Source organism: Scyliorhinus torazame, chromosome 15, assembly GCF_047496885.1.
Source record: "Scyliorhinus torazame isolate Kashiwa2021f chromosome 15, sScyTor2.1, whole genome shotgun sequence".
NCBI lineage: Eukaryota > Metazoa > Chordata > Chondrichthyes > Carcharhiniformes > Scyliorhinidae > Scyliorhinus > Scyliorhinus torazame.
Window position 1 is genome coordinate 6,452,854 of NC_092721.1, and position 15,564 is coordinate 6,468,417.

At 53.7% G+C, this 15,564-nt stretch overlaps 1 protein-coding gene across 1 annotated transcript in view; it reads left to right on the top strand.

Annotated features, from left to right (window-relative positions):
• Positions 1–15,564, top strand: part of LOC140391490 (uncharacterized) — a 406,857-nt gene that overhangs the window by 286,379 nt on the left and 104,914 nt on the right. Inside the window, exons 28-30 of the mRNA XM_072476012.1 lie at positions 227–331; positions 1,610–1,707; positions 9,924–10,074. Of these exons, the coding sequence (XP_072332113.1) occupies positions 227–331; positions 1,610–1,707; positions 9,924–10,074 (354 nt within the window). The remainder of the gene's footprint in view (positions 1–226; positions 332–1,609; positions 1,708–9,923; positions 10,075–15,564) is intronic.

The following is a 15,564-nucleotide window of genomic DNA, read 5'->3' on the forward strand; positions in this document are numbered from 1 at the left end:
CTTACCCGGTCTGGCCTACATGTGACTCCAGACCTGCAGGAACGACCTTAAATGACCCCTCAAGGGCAATTAGGGATGTGCAGTAAGTGCTTGCCCAGCCAGCGACGTCCATGTCCCCTTTGAAAGAAAAACAAAGATAATATATTGAAATATTACATTTGGATATTCCTCCTGGCCTATTTTCACGGCTGCTTCAGGAATATTTATTTTTTTACCCCTCCAACAGGTGATCCCGGTCTCCCGGGAGCTCCAGGATTACACGGAGCAATCGGCCCGAAAGGTGATCCCGGCCCCACCGGGATCGGATTCCCAGGACCAACTGGTGTAAAAGGTAAGTAAACTTACACACACCACCCTGTAAGTGCCCTCCGCCACATCGTTACTGCACCGTAGGTGCCCTCCGCCACATTGTTACTGCACCGTAAGTGCCCTCCGCCACATCGTTACTGCACCGTAAGTGCCCTCCGCCACATCGTTACTGCACTGTAAGTGCCCTCCGCCACATCGTTATTGCACCGTAACTGCACTCTCCCACATTGTTACTGCACCGTAACTGCACTCTCCCACATTGAAACTGCACCGTAACTGCACTCTCCCACATTGTTACTGCACCGTAACTGCACTCTCCCACATTGTTACTGCACCGTAACTGCACTCTCCCACATTGTTACTGCACCGTAACTGCACTCTCTCACTTTGTTACTGCACCATAACTGCACTCTCCCACATTGTTACTGCACCGTAACTCCACTCTCCCACATTGTTACTGCACTGTAACTGCACTCTCCTGCACCATTACTGCACCGTAACTTCACTCCCCTACATCGTTACTGCACTGTAAGCGCACTCTCCCACATTGTTACTGCACCATACCTTCACTCCCCTACATTGTTACTGAACTGTAACTGCACTCTCCCACATCGTTATGGCACCGTAACTGCACTCTCCCACATTGTTACTGCACCGTAACTGCACTCTCCCACATTGTTACTGCACTGTAACTGCACTCTCCCACATTGTTACTGCACCATACCTTCACTCCCCTACATTGTTACTGAACTGTAACTGCACTCTCCCACATCGTTATGGCACCGTAACTGCACTCTCCCACATTGTTACTGCACCGTAACTGCACTCTCCCACATTGTTACTGCACCGTAACTGCACTCTCTCACTTTGTTACTGCACCGTAACTGCACTCTCCCACATTGTTACTGAACCGTAACTTCACTCCCCTACATCGTTACTGCACCGTAACTGCACTCTCCCACATCGTTATGGCACCGTAACTGCACTCTCCCACATTGTTACTGCACTGTAACTGCACTCTCCTGCACTGTTACTGCACTGTAACTGCACTCTCCTGCACTGTTACTGCACTGTAACTGCACTCTCCCACATTGTTACTGCACCGTAACTGCACTCTCCTACTTTGTTACTGCACCGTAACTGCACTCTCCCACATTGTTATTGAACCGTATCTTCACTCCCCTACATCGTTACTGCACCGTAACTGCACTCTCCTAAAAAAAAGAAAAAAAAAAGAACATTGAATCCATGGAGACAGAAAGATTGAGCGGCATTTTCACTGTCATCCTTTCTCCCACAGGTGCCTCTGGGATTGCGGGACTGCCAGGTCCTCCTGGTCTTGCTGGGCGTCCGGGGAATGATGGCTTTCCCGGGCAGCCTGGACACCCAGGACCAAAGGTCAGTGCACAATGTTACTTCTTTACCTTGCTGCTAACGACCTGGACGAGCGTGCCAAGTATTGCCACGTATTGCCCCCAGGGCTCTGTGTTGGCATCGCTTCTCTGGCGAATATCCAGGGCAAAGTTTGCAGATGGAACTTTAAGATATAGTAATTAGTAATAAGATGGTTATAGACTTAGAAGTATCATAGGCAATCTGGTGAAATGAGCAACCACATGGCAGATAAAGTTTAACTTTGAGATGTTTGAATGATCGTTTTGACTGGGGAGGCGATAGGAACACGATGATACGCTATTTCAGTGGATGCAGGAACAGAGAGGCCCAGGAATTCATATACACAAATCTCTTGGTGGAAGACAAGTTGAGAAGTTGTGAAAAAATATTGACTATCAATAAAGGCCAAGTTGCAAAAGCGAGAATGTGATTGCAAACCTTGATGAAACCTTCCACTTGGTCCCAGATGAAGAATTGTGGACAATTCCAAGCATCACATTTGGGGAAGGATGTCGAGGTGTTGGAGAGGGTGTAGAGCAGATTGAGGAGAATGGTGCCAGGCCGAGAGACTTCAGTTAATCTGGTGAGACTGATGAATCTGGGATTGTTCGCCTGAGAGAACATAGAACATTACAGCGCAGTACAGGCCCTTCGGCCCTCGATGTTGCGCCGACCTGTGAAACCACTCTAAAGCTCATCTACACTATTCCCTTATCGTCCATATAGCAAAGGTTAAGGGGAGATATTTTTATTTTATTTAAATTTAGTGTACCCAATTCATTTTTCCCAATTAAGGGGCAATTTAGCGTGGCCAATCCACCTAGCCTGCAACCTTTGGGTTGTGGGGGTGAAACCCACGCAGACACGGGGAGAATGTGCAAACTCCACACGGACAGTGACACAGAGCCGGGATTCGAACCTCGGACCTCGGCGCCGTGAGGCAGCAGTGCTAACCACTGTGCCACCGTGCTGCCCTGTTAAGGGGAGATATTATAGAGGCGTTCAATAATCACAAAGTGTTTTGATAAGAGTGACTAAGGAATAATTAAGGCAAAGCAGGAGGCCATTTGGCTCATCAAATGCAGGCTAGCCCTCTGCAGAGAAATTCAGCCAGTTCCAATTTCCCCGCTGGATTCCCGGACCCTGCCCTCACTGGTCTGGATCCCGCTCTCGCTGGTCTGGATTCCCGGACCCTGCCCTCGCTGGTTTGGATCCCGCTCTCGCTGGTCTGGATTCCCGGACCCTGCCCTCGCTGGTCTGGATCCCGCTCTCGCTGGTCTGGATTCCCGGACCCTGCCCTCGCTGGTCTGGATCCCGCTCTCGCTGGTCTGGATTCCCGGACCCTGCCCTCGCTGGTCTGGATCCCGCTCTCGCTGGTCTGGATTCCCGGACCCTGCCCTCGCTGGTCTGGATCCCGCTCTCGCTGGTCTGGATTCCCGGACCCTGCCCTCGCTGGTCTGGATCCCGCTCTCGCTGGTCTGGATTCCCCGACCCTGCCCTCGCTGGTCTGGATCCCGCTCTCGCTGGTCTGGATTCCCGGACCCTGCCCTCGCTGGTCTGGATCCCGCTCTCGCTGGTCTGGATTCCCGGACCCTGCCCTCGCTGGTTTGGATCCCGCTCTCGCTGGTCTGGATTCCCGGACCCTGCCCTCGCTGGTCTGGATCCCGCTCTCGCTGGTCTGGATTCCCGGACCCTGCCCTCGCTGGTCTGGATCCCGCTCTCGCTGGTCTGGATTCCCGGACCCTGCCCTCGCTGGTCTGGATCCCGCTCTCGCTGGTCTGGATTCCCCGACCCTGCCCTCGCTGGTCTGGATCCCGCTCTCGCTGGTCTGGATTCCCGGACCCTGCCCTCGCTGGTCTGGATCCCGCTCTCGCTGGTCTGGATTCCCGGACCCTGCAAGCTTATTTCCATCGTGTGTCTGACCAATTTCTTTTTGAAATAATTTATTGGGCACAATTTAACGGACCCGTCGTACCCCACCGTGAATCGGGATGAGGCCTTTCAATCTCGTGAGAGGCCTCTTGACATCTCGCGGGATTCATCTGAACCTGGCGAAACGCCACGATCTGGATCCTGCTCTCGCTGGTCTGGATCCCGCTCTCGCTGGTCTGGATCCCGCTCTCGCTGGTCTGGATCCTGCTCTAGCTGGTCTGGATCCTGGCTCGCTGGTCTGGATCCTGCTCTCGCTGGTCTGGATCCCGCTCTCGCTGGTCTGGATCCTGCCCTCGCTGGTCTGGATCCTGCCCTCGCTGGTCTGGATCCTGGCTCGCTGGTCTGGATCCTGCCCTGGCTGGTCTGGATCCCGCTCTCGCTGGTCTGGATCCCGCTCTCGCTGGTCTGGATCCTGCCCTTGCTGGTCTGGATCCCGCTCTCGCTGGTCTGGATCCTGCCCTTGCTGGTCTGGATCCCGCTCTCGCTGGTCTGGATCCTGCTCTCGCTGGTCTGGATGCCGCTCTCGCTGGTCTGGATCCCGCTCTCGCTGGTCTGGATCCTGCTCTAGCTGGTCTGGATCCTGGCTCGCTGGTCTGGATCCTGCTCTCGCTGGTCTGGATCCCGCTCTCGCTGGTCTGGATCCTGCCCTCGCTGGTCTGGATCCTGCCCTCGCTGGTCTGGATCCTGGCTCGCTGGTCTGGATCCTGCTCTGGCTGGTCTGGATCCCGCTCTCACTGGTCTGGATCCCGCTCTCGCTGGTCTGGATCCTGCCCTTGCTGGTCTGGATCCCGCTCTCGCTGGTCTGGATCCCGCTCTCGCTGGTCTGGATCCCGCTCTCGCTGGTCTGGATCCTGCCCTCGCTGGTCTGGATCCCGCTCTCGCTGGTCTGGATCCTGCCCTCGCTGGTCTGGATCCCGCTCTCGCTGGTCTGGATCCTGCCCTCGCTGGTCTGGATCCCGCTCTCGCTGGTCTGGATCCCGCTCTCGCTGGTCTGGATCCTGCTCTCGCTGGTCTGGATCCTGCTCTCGCTGGTCTGGATCCTGCTCTCGCTGGTCTGGATCCCGCTCTCGCTGGTCTGGATCCTGCCCTCAATGGTCTGGATCCTGCTCTCGCTTAACTGGATCCTGCCCTCGCTGGTCTGGATCCTGCTCTCGCTGGACTGGACCCTGCCCTCGCTGGTCTGGATCCTGCTCTCGCTGGTCTGGATCCCGCGCTCGCTGGGTGATCTGTATCCCGCTCTCGCTGGACTGGATCCTGCTCTCGCTGGTCTGGATCCCGCTCTCGCTGGTCTGGATCCTGTCTCGCTGGTCTGGATCCCGCTCTCGCTGGTCTGGATCCTGCCCTCGCTGGTCTGGATCCTGCCCTCGCTGGTCTGGATCCTGCTCTCGCTGGTCTGGATCCCGCTCTCGCTGGTCTGGATCCTGCTCTCGCTGGTCTGGATCCTGCTCTCGCTGGTCTGGATCCTGTTCTCGCTGGTCTGGATCCTGCTCTCGCTGGTCTGGATCCTGTTCTCGCTGGTCTGGATCCCGCTCTCGCTGGTCTGGATCCTGCCCTCGCTTAACTGGATCCTGCCCTCGCTGGTCTGGATCCAGTTCTCGCTGGTCTGGATCCCGCTCTCGCTGGTCTGGATCCTGCCCTCGCTTAACTGGATCCTGCCCTCGCTGGTCTGGATCCTGCTCTCGCTGGTCTGGATCCTGCCCTCGCTTAACTGGATCCTGCCCTCGCTGGTCTGGATCCCGCTCTCACTGGTCTGGATCCCGCTCTCGCTGGTCTGGATCCTGCTCTCGCTGGTTTGGATCCTGCCCTCACTGGTCTGGATCCTGCCCTCGCTGGTCTGGATCCTGCTCTCGCTGGTCTGGATCCTGCCCTCGCTGGTCTGGATCCTGCTCTCGCTGGTCTGGATCCTGTCCTCGCTGGTCTGGATCCTGCTCTCGCTGGTCTGGATCCTGCTCTCGCTGGTCTGGATCCTGCTCTTGCTGGTCTGGATCCTGCCCTCGCTGGTCTGGATCGTGCTCTCGATGGTCTGGATCCTGCTCTAGCTGGTCTGGATCCTGCTCTCGTTGGTCTGGATCCCGCTCTCGCTGGTCTGGATCCTGCCCTCGCTGGTCTGGATCTTGCTCTCGATGGTCTGGATCCCGCTCTCGCTGGTCTGGATCCTGCTCTCGCTGGTCTGGATCCTGCTCTCGCTGGTCTGGATCCTGCTCTAGCTGGTCTGGATCCTGCTCTCGCTGGTCTGGATCCCGCTCTCGCTGGTCTGGATCCCGCTCTCGCTGGTCTGGATCCTGCTCTCGTTGGTCTGGATCCCGCTCTCGCTGGTCTGGATCCTGCCCTCGCTGGTCTGGATCTTGCTCTCGCTGGTCTGGATCCCGCTCTCGCTGGTCTGGATCCTGCCCTCGCTGGTCTGGATCCCGCTCTCGCTGGTCTGGATCCCGCTCTCGCTGGTCTGGATCCCGCTCTCGCTGGTCTGGATCCTGCTCTCGCTGGTCTGGATCTTGCTCTCGCTGGTCTGGATCCCGCTCTCGCTGGTCTGGATCCTGCCCTCGCTGGTCTGGATCCTGCCCTCGCTGGTCTGAATCCTGCTCTCGCTGGTCTGGATCCTGCCCTCGCTGGTCTGGATCCCGCTCTCGCTGGTCTGGATCCCGCTCTCGCTGGTCTGGATCCCGCCCTCGCTGGTCTGGATCCTGCTCTCGCTGGTCTGGATCCTGCTCTTGCTGGTCTGGATCCTGCTCTTGCTGGTCTGGATCCCGCTCTCGCTGGTCTGGATCCTGCTCTCGCTGGTCTGGATCCTGCCTTCGCTGGTCTGGATCCCGCTCTCGCTGGTCTGGATCCTGCTCTCGCTGGTCTGGATCCTGCCTTCGCTGGTCTGGATCCCACTCTCGCTGGTCTGGATCCTGCCCTCGCTGGTCTGGATCCTGCTCTCGCTGGTCTGGATCCTGCCCTCACTGGTCTGGATCCTGCCCTAGCTGGTCTGGATCCTGCCCTCGCTGGTCTGGATCCTGCTCTCGCTGGTCTGGATCCTGCCCTCGCTGGTCTGGATCCCGCTCTCGCTGGTCTGGATCCTGCCCTCGCCTGTCTGGATCCTGCCCTCGCTGGTATGGATCCCGCTCTTGCTGGGTGATCCGGATCCCGCTCTCGCTGGGTGATCCGGATCCCGCTCTCGCTGGTCTGGATCCCGCTCTCGCTGGTCTGGATCCCGCTCTCGCTGGGTGATCCGGATCCCGCTCTCGCTGGGTGATCCGGATCCCGCTCTCGCTGGGCTGGATCCTGCTCTCGCTGGGTGATCCGGATCCCGCTCTCGCTGGGTGATCCGGATCCCGCTCTCGCTGGGCTGGATCCCGCTCTCGCTGGTCTGGATCCCGCTCTTGCTGGTCTGGATCCCGCTCTCGCTGGGTGATCCGGATCCCGCTCTCGCTGGGTGATCCGGATCCCGCTCTCGCTGGGCTGGATCCTGCTCTCGCTGGGTGATCCGGATCCCGCTCTCGCTGGGTGATCCGGATCCCGCTCTCGCTGGGCTGGATCCTGCTCTCGTTGGGTGATCCGGATCCCGCTCTCGCTGGGTGATCCGGATCCCGCTCTCGCTGGGCTGGATCCCGCTCTCGCTGGTCTGGATCCCGCTCTTGCTGGTCTGGATCCCGCTCTCGCTGGGTGATCCGGATCCCGCTCTCGCTGGGTGATCCGGATCCCGCTCTCGCTGGGTTGGATCCTGCTCTCGCTGGGTGATCCGGATCCCGCTCTCGCTGGGTGATCCGGATCCCGCTCTCGCTGGGTTGGATCCTGCTCTCGCTGGGTGATCCGGATCCCGCTCTCGCTGGGTGATCCGGATCCCGCTCTCGCTGGGCTGGATCCTGCTCTCGTTGGGTGATCCGGATCCCGCTCTCGCTGGGTGATCCGGATCCCGCTCTCGCTGGGCTGGATCCTGCTCTCGTTGGGTGATCCGGATCCCGCTCTCGCTGGGTGATCCGGATCCCGCTCTCGCTGGGTGATCCGGATCCCGCTCTCGCTGGGTGATCCGGATCCCGCTCTCGCTGGGCTGGATCCCGCTCTCGCTGGGTGATCCGGATCCCGCTCTCGCTGGGTGATCCGGATCCCGCTCTCGCTGGGTGATCCGGATCCCGCTCTCGCTGGGTGATCCGGATCCCGCTCTCGCTGGGTGATCCGGATCCCGCTCTCGCTGGGTGATCCGGATCCCGCTCTCGCTGGGCTGGATCCCGCTCTCGCTGGTTGAGCTCCAGTTCAGCATTATTTAAATGACTCATTTAGGTTGATTTAAGTATGGATTCGCCAAATTCGCCCGGTGCCCGGTCCGAAAGGCCTTCCCAACAGGACCTCGCCGGAGCGCCGTTTAGTGCCGAGCCACACAAACGTGGACCAGAGTAATCCGAGCGGGTCTCCCAGGCCCTCGGAGACTCCTCGGAGGTCAGGGATTGGGCAACGTGGCACCCTGGCACTCCCTCGAGCACCTTGGCACCTTGGGACTGATAGCCTGGCACTGTCAAGTGGCAGGGCAGCACTGCCACGGGTTGGGGTCTGAGGGGGCCATGCTCATCAAAGCGGGGTAAGAAGGGTGGGGGGTGAAGGGCAGGTATGAAGGGGCCTCATAAAGGTTGGTGGGGTTGAAGGGTGGGTGTCCTGAAAGCGGGAGGGGGTGGGGGCTCGATGGGGAGGACCTGGAAAGGGGTCTCTCGCCGACACCATAGCGGGGTATCCTCACTTGTGAAGGTAGGAAGTAATGCCCATGTGTGTGTGTGTGTGTGTGTGTGTGTGGTGGGGGGAGGGGTGAAGGGGGGTGGGAGGGGGTGGGGGGGGGGGTGAAATTGCCCATGGGTGTTGGCCGTGGGTGTCCCTCAAGTTCACTTGGCGATCGGGGCACCTTTTCAAAATGGCAGCTCTGATCTCGGAGCCGCCAGTCTTGCCGCTCCCCAGGGCAGTAACGAGTGTGGGTAAACACCGTGTGGACCTGACCCAAACCGGCGGGAAACACACCACCAAACTCGTCAAAATGACCTTTTCTGATTGAATCCACCCATTGGGTGGCAGGGTGGCACAGTGGCTAGCACTGCTGCCTCACAACGCCGGGGACCCAGGTTCGGTTCTGGCCTCGGGTCACTGTCTGTGTGCAGTTTGCATATTGCCCCCTACAAAGCATTGACCCAGGGCAGTCACCGGCAGCGGCCTTGTCGCTACTGCCTTATCGGCCCAGAACGAATGAGGGGCTGGTATTGGTTTGGGGCCTACACAAGATGTTGATGAAGCCTCCCTGCCATCACTCTCACCCTTCATACCTCGGAGGCAAACTGAGAGAGGAGGAGGGCAAGGACAGGGCTCGATGCCACCTGGGCCTTGGCACAGGCCACAGCCCCAGAGGGAGGAGCTCGCAGCGCCACCCACTCTCCTCTGTGACGTCAAAAGGGGTTCATGACCCACAGATTGGGAAGTGCTGCTTTAGCTGAAACATCTCCTTCTGAAAGATCATCCATTAATGCGTCCATTTCCAGTGTCGAGGTGATCGCAGCCAGAGACGACAGATTGAAGACAATTAGCAAAAGAACCTGAGGCGACTTGAGAGAATGTTTTATTTACACGGCGAGTTGTGCGATCTGGAAGTCGCTGCCAGAAAGGACGGCGGAAGCAGACTCAACAGTAACTTTAAAAAGAGAATTTGGTAGATATCTGTAAAGTAAAATATGTGGTGATGTGCATCAATGTAAATGCATGTAGGCTAACTAGACACTAGAGGGAGCACCAAAGACATCACACTCACACACTCAACCAATAGATCAGTTAGATAGGACACGACCAATGGACATTCATGATACACACAGAGGTGACACCACCACAGGGGGGCATTACACCAACCCATATATAAAGGACACCACACACATGATCTGCCTCTTTCCAGTGGAGACAGTCAGTGAGTAGAGACACAGGGCTGATTCAATATTACACCCACCACGTGGATTGCAGCAACTGGTTAGTCAGTCTGGGTAGCTATAGTAGGATTAGCAGTAGTGTCGAACCCGAGTAATAGAAGTGTAAATAGTTTAGTAAACGTGTTGAAGTTATTGCCACGTCTGAACCTTCCTTTGTCAAATGCACCACAGGGAAGCCGCTTATGTTACACCTACAACATAACAAATCAAAATATTCATGGCTTTGGGGAAAAAGCAGGTGAACTGGGATTAATTGATTAAGCCGACCATAGAACCAGCACAGGCCCAATGGGCCAAATGGCCTCCTGTGTTGTAAAATTCCATAATTTTAACCAAAACCTCCTTTGCTGAACTCAGGGACTTGCGGGAGTGGGTCTCCCAGGACCCCGAGGATTTCCAGGTGCCCCAGGACTGGATGGAATTCGAGGAGCTAAAGGTGACCTCGGGCTGCCTGGCATTCCTGGAGCAGCAGGACATGTTGGGGTACCTGGTTTCCCAGGTGAAAAAGGTGAGCAATAGGTCAACTCCAATTGTTGGAGTTACAAAGAATAAACTTCAAATTTATATGGCCTGAAATCACAGGGACGTTTCCCCAACAGAATTCTGGCAAATACTTCATTTCGGTTACAAAGTCTGAAAGTTATATTTTCTTACCTCCTGAACTGGCATTTCACACCTTTTACAGGTTAGATGTGAGGGAAATGGATAGATTTTGTAAAAGGGGCTCCCCTGCATTAGAGTAAAGAGCACATGTTCGTTAAATGCTGATCCCACAAGTGAACTTCACAACCCAACGATCTGATCTCAGCAGGAATCGTCCAGCTGGTTGTTAAGGGCAGAGCAGGTAGTCTCTGGTGAGGTGGCATAAACAGCAAAGCTCTGGTAAAGGTTTCACAACAAAACGATGTACACAAATCTTAATCAGCATTCTGTGTACTGACTGCCTGGAGACACACCGTTATATTTGCAACTTGGGACAGACCCATTTTAAAATGCTCTCACTGTGAGGGCTTATCAGAGGAGGGAGCTGTATTAGAGGAGAGAGCTGTATTAGAGGAGAGAGCTGTATTAGAGGGCGGAGCTGTATTAGAGGAGAGAGCTGTATTAGAGGAGAGAGCTGTATTAGAGGAGAGAGCTGTATTAGAGGGCGGAGCTGTATTAGAGGAGAGAGCTGTATTAGAGGAGAGAGCTGTATTAGAGGAGAGAGCTGTATTAGAGGACGGAGCTGTATTAGAGGAGAGAGCTGTATTAGAGGAGAGAGCTGTATTAGACGAGAGAGCTGTATTAGAGGAGGGAGCTGTATTAGAGGAGAGAGCTGTATTAGAGGACGGAGCTGTATTAGAGGACGGAGCTGTATTAGAGGAGAGAGCTGTATTAGAGGAGAGAGCTGTATTAGAGGTGGGAGCTGTATTAGAGGAGGGAGCTGTATTCGAGGAGAGAGCTGTATTCGAGGAGAGAGCTGTATTAGAGGAGAGAGCTGTATTAGAGGAGAGAGCTATATTAGAAGAGGGAGCTGTATTAGAGGAGAGAGCTGTATTAGAGGAGGGAGCTGTATTAGAGGAGAGAGCTGTATTAGAGGAGGGAGCTGTATTAGAGGAGAGAGCTGTATTAGAGGAGAGAGCTGTATGAGAGGAGAGAGCTATATTAGAGGAGAGAGCTGTATTAGAGGAGAGAGCTGTATTAGAGGAGGGAGCTGTATTAGAGGAGAGAGCTGTATGAGAGGAGAGAGCTATATTAGAGGAGAGAGCTGTATTAGAGGAGAGAGCTGTATTAGAGGAGGGAGCTGTATTAGAGGAGAGAGCTGTATTAGAGGAGAGAGCTGTATTAGAGGAGGGAGCTGTATTAGAGGAGGGAGCTGTATTCGAGGAGAGAGCTGTATTAGAGGAGAGAGCTGTATTAGAGGAGAGAGCAGTATTAGAGGAGAGAGCTGTATTAGAGGAGGGAGCTGTATTAGAGGAGGGAGCTGTATTAGAGGAGAGAGCTGTATTAGAGGAGAGAGCTGTATTAGAGGAGAGAGCTGTATTAGAGGAGGGAGCTGTATTAGAGGACGGAGCTGTATTAGAGGAGGGAGCTGTATTAGAGGAGGGAGCTGAATTAGAGGAGAGAGCTGTATTAGAGGAGAGAGCTGTATTAGAGGAGAGAGCTGTATTAGAGGAGAGTGCTGTATTAGAGGAGGGAGCTGTATTAGAGGACGGAGCTGTATTAGAGGAGAGAGCTGTATTAGAGGACGGAGCTGTATTAGAGGAGAGAGCTGCATTAGAGGACGGAGCTGTATTAGAGGAGAGAGCTGTATTAGAGCAGAGAGCTGTATTAGAGGAGAGAGCTGTATTAGAGGAGAGAGCTGTATTAGAGGAGAGAGCTGTATTAGAGGAGGGAGCTGTATTAGAGGAGAGTGCTGTATTAGAAGAGGGAGCTGTATTAGAGGAGAGAGCTGTATTAGAGGAGAGAGCTGTATTAGAGGAGAGAGCTGTATTAGAGGAGAGAGCTGTATTAGAGGAGAGAGCTGTACTAGAGGAGGGAGCTGTATGAGAGGAGGGAGCTGTATGAGAGGAGAGAGCTGTATTAGAGGAGAGAGCTGTATTAGAGGAGAGAGCTGTATTAGAGGGCGGAGCTGTATTAGAGGAGAGAGCTGTATTAGAGGAGAGAGCTGTATTAGAGGACAGAGCTGTATTAGAAGAGGGAGCTGTATTAGAGGAGAGAGCTGTATTAGAGGAGAGAGCTGTATTAGAGGAGGGAGCTGTATTAGAGGAGAGAGCTGTATGAGAGGAGAGAGCTGTATTAGAGGAGAGAGCTGTATTAGAGGAGAGAGCTGTATTAGAGGGCGGAGCTGTATTAGAGGAGAGAGCTGTATTAGAGGAGAGAGCTGTATTAGAGGAGGGAGCTGTATTAGAGGAGGGAGCTGTATTAGAGGAGGGAGCTGTATTAGAGGAGGAAGCTGTATTAGAGGACGGAGCTGTATTAGAGGAGAGAGCTGTATTAGAGGGCGGAGCTGTATTAGAGGAGGGAGCTGTATTAGAGGAGGGAGCTGTATTAGAGGAGAGAGCTGTATTAGAGGAGGGAGCTGTATTAGAGGAGGGAGCTGTATTAGAGGAGAGAGCTGTATTAGAGGGAGCTGTATTAGAGGAGAGAGCTGTATTAGAGGGCGGAGCTGTATTAGAGGGCGGAGCTGTATTAGAGGAGAGAGCTGTATTAGAGGAGAGAGCTGTATTAGAGGAGAGAGCTGTACTAGAGGAGGGAGCTGTATGAGAGGAGGGAGCTGTATGAGAGGAGAGAGCTGTATTAGAGGAGAGAGCTGTATTAGAGGAGAGAGCTGTATTAGAGGGCGGAGCTGTATTAGAGGAGAGAGCTGTATTAGAGGAGAGAGCTGTATTAGAGGACAGAGCTGTATTAGAAGAGGGAGCTGTATTAGAGGAGAGAGCTGTATTAGAGGAGAGAGCTGTATTAGAGGAGGGAGCTGTATTAGAGGAGAGAGCTGTATGAGAGGAGAGAGCTGTATTAGAGGAGAGAGCTGTATTAGAGGAGAGAGCTGTATTAGAGGGCGGAGCTGTATTAGAGGAGAGAGCTGTATTAGAGGAGAGAGCTGTATTAGAGGAGGGAGCTATATTAGAGGAGGGAGCTGTATTAGAGGAGGGAGCTGTATTAGAGGAGGAAGCTGTATTAGAGGACGGAGCTGTATTAGAGGAGAGAGCTGTATTAGAGGGCGGAGCTGTATTAGAGGAGGGAGCTGTATTAGAGGAGGGAGCTGTATTAGAGGAGAGAGCTGTATTAGAGGAGGGAGCTGTATTAGAGGAGGGAGCTGTATTAGAGGAGAGAGCTGTATTAGAGGGAGCTGTATTAGAGGAGAGAGCTGTATTAGAGGGCGGAGCTGTATTAGAGGGCGGAGCTGTATTAGAGGAGAGAGCTGTATTAGAGGACGGAGCTGTATTAGAGGAGGGAGCTGTATTAGAGGACGGAGCTGTATTAGAGGGCGGAGCTGTATTAGAGGAGGGAGCTGTATTAGAGGAGAGAGCTGTATTAGAGGAGAGAGCTATATTAGAGGAGAGAGCTGTATTAGAGGAGGGAGCTGTATTAGAGGAGAGAGCTGTATTAGAGGAGAGAGCTGTATTAGAGGAGGGAGCTGTATTAGAGGAGGGAGCTGTATTCGAGGAGAGAGCTGTATTAGAGGAGAGAGCTGTATTAGAGGAGAGAGCAGTATTAGAGGAGAGAGCTGTATTAGAGGAGGGAGCTGTATTAGAGGAGGGAGCTGTATTAGAGGAGAGAGCTGTATTAGAGGAGAGAGCTGTATTAGAGGAGAGAGCTGTATTAGAGGAGGGAGCTGTATTAGAGGACGGAGCTGTATTAGAGGAGGGAGCTGTATTAGAGGAGGGAGCTGAATTAGAGGAGAGAGCTGTATTAGAGGAGAGAGCTGTATTAGAGGAGAGAGCTGTATTAGAGGAGAGTGCTGTATTAGAGGAGGGAGCTGTATTAGAGGACGGAGCTGTATTAGAGGAGAGAGCTGTATTAGAGGACGGAGCTGTATTAGAGGAGAGAGCTGTATTAGAGGACGGAGCTGTATTAGAGGAGAGAGCTGTATTAGAGGAGAGAGCTGTATTAGAGGAGAGAGCTGTATTAGAGGAGAGAGCTGTATTAGAGGAGAGAGCTGTATTAGAGGAGGGAGCTGTATTAGAGGAGAGTGCTGTATTAGAAGAGGGAGCTGTATTAGAGGAGAGAGCTGTATTAGAGGAGAGAGCTGTATTAGAGGAGAGAGCTGTATTAGAGGAGAGAGCTGTATTAGAGGAGAGAGCTGTATTAGAAGAGTGAGCTGTATTAGAGGAGAGAGCTGTATTAGAGGAGAGAGCTGTATTAGAGGAGAGAGCTGTACTAGAGGAGGGAGCTGTATGAGAGGAGGGAGCTGTATGAGAGGAGAGAGCTGTATTAGAGGAGAGAGCTGTATTAGAGGAGAGAGCTGTATTAGAGGGCGGAGCTGTATTAGAGGAGAGAGCTGTATTAGAGGAGAGAGCTGTATTAGAGGACAGAGCTGTATTAGAAGAGGGAGCTGTATTAGAGGAGAGAGCTGTATTAGAGGAGAGAGCTGTATTAGAGGAGGGAGCTGTATTAGAGGAGAGAGCTGTATGAGAGGAGAGAGCTGTATTAGAGGAGAGAGCTGTATTAGAGGAGAGAGCTGTATTAGAGGGCGGAGCTGTATTAGAGGAGAGAGCTGTATTAGAGGAGAGAGCTGTATTAGAGGAGAGAGCTGTATTAGAGGAGGGAGCTGTATTAGAGGAGGGAGCTGTATTAGAGGAGGAAGCTGTATTAGAGGACGGAGCTGTATTAGAGGAGAGAGCTGTATTAGAGGGCGGAGCTGTATTAGAGGAGGGAGCTGTATTAGAGGAGGGAGCTGTATTAGAGGAGAGAGCTGTATTAGAGGAGGGAGCTGTATTAGAGGAGGGAGCTGTATTAGAGGAGAGAGCTGTATTAGAGGGAGCTGTATTAGAGGAGAGAGCTGTATTAGAGGGCGGAGCTGTATTAGAGGGCGGAGCTGTATTAGAGGAGAGAGCTGTATTAGAGGACGGAGCTGTATTAGAAGAGGAAGCTGTATTAGAGGAGAGAGCTGTATTAGAGGAGAGAGCTGTATTAGAGGAGAGAGCTGTATTAGAAGAGAAAGCTGTATTAGAGGAGAGAGCTGTATTAGAGGAGAGAGCTGTATTACAGGAGAGAGCTGTATTAGAGGAGAGAGCTGTATCAGAGGGCGGTGCTGTATTAGAGGAGAGAGCTATATTAGAGGAGAGAGCTGTATTAGAGGAGAGAGCTGTATTAGAGGAGGGAGCTGTATTAGAGGAGAGAGCTGTATTAGAGGACGGAGCTGTATTAGAGGAGAGAGCTGTATTAGAGGGCGGAGCTGTATTAGAGGAGGGAGCTGTATTAGAGGAGGGAACTGTATTAGAGGAGAGAGCTGTATTAGAGGAGGGAGCTGTATTAGAGGAGGGAGCTGTATTAGAGGAGAGAGCTGTATTAGAGG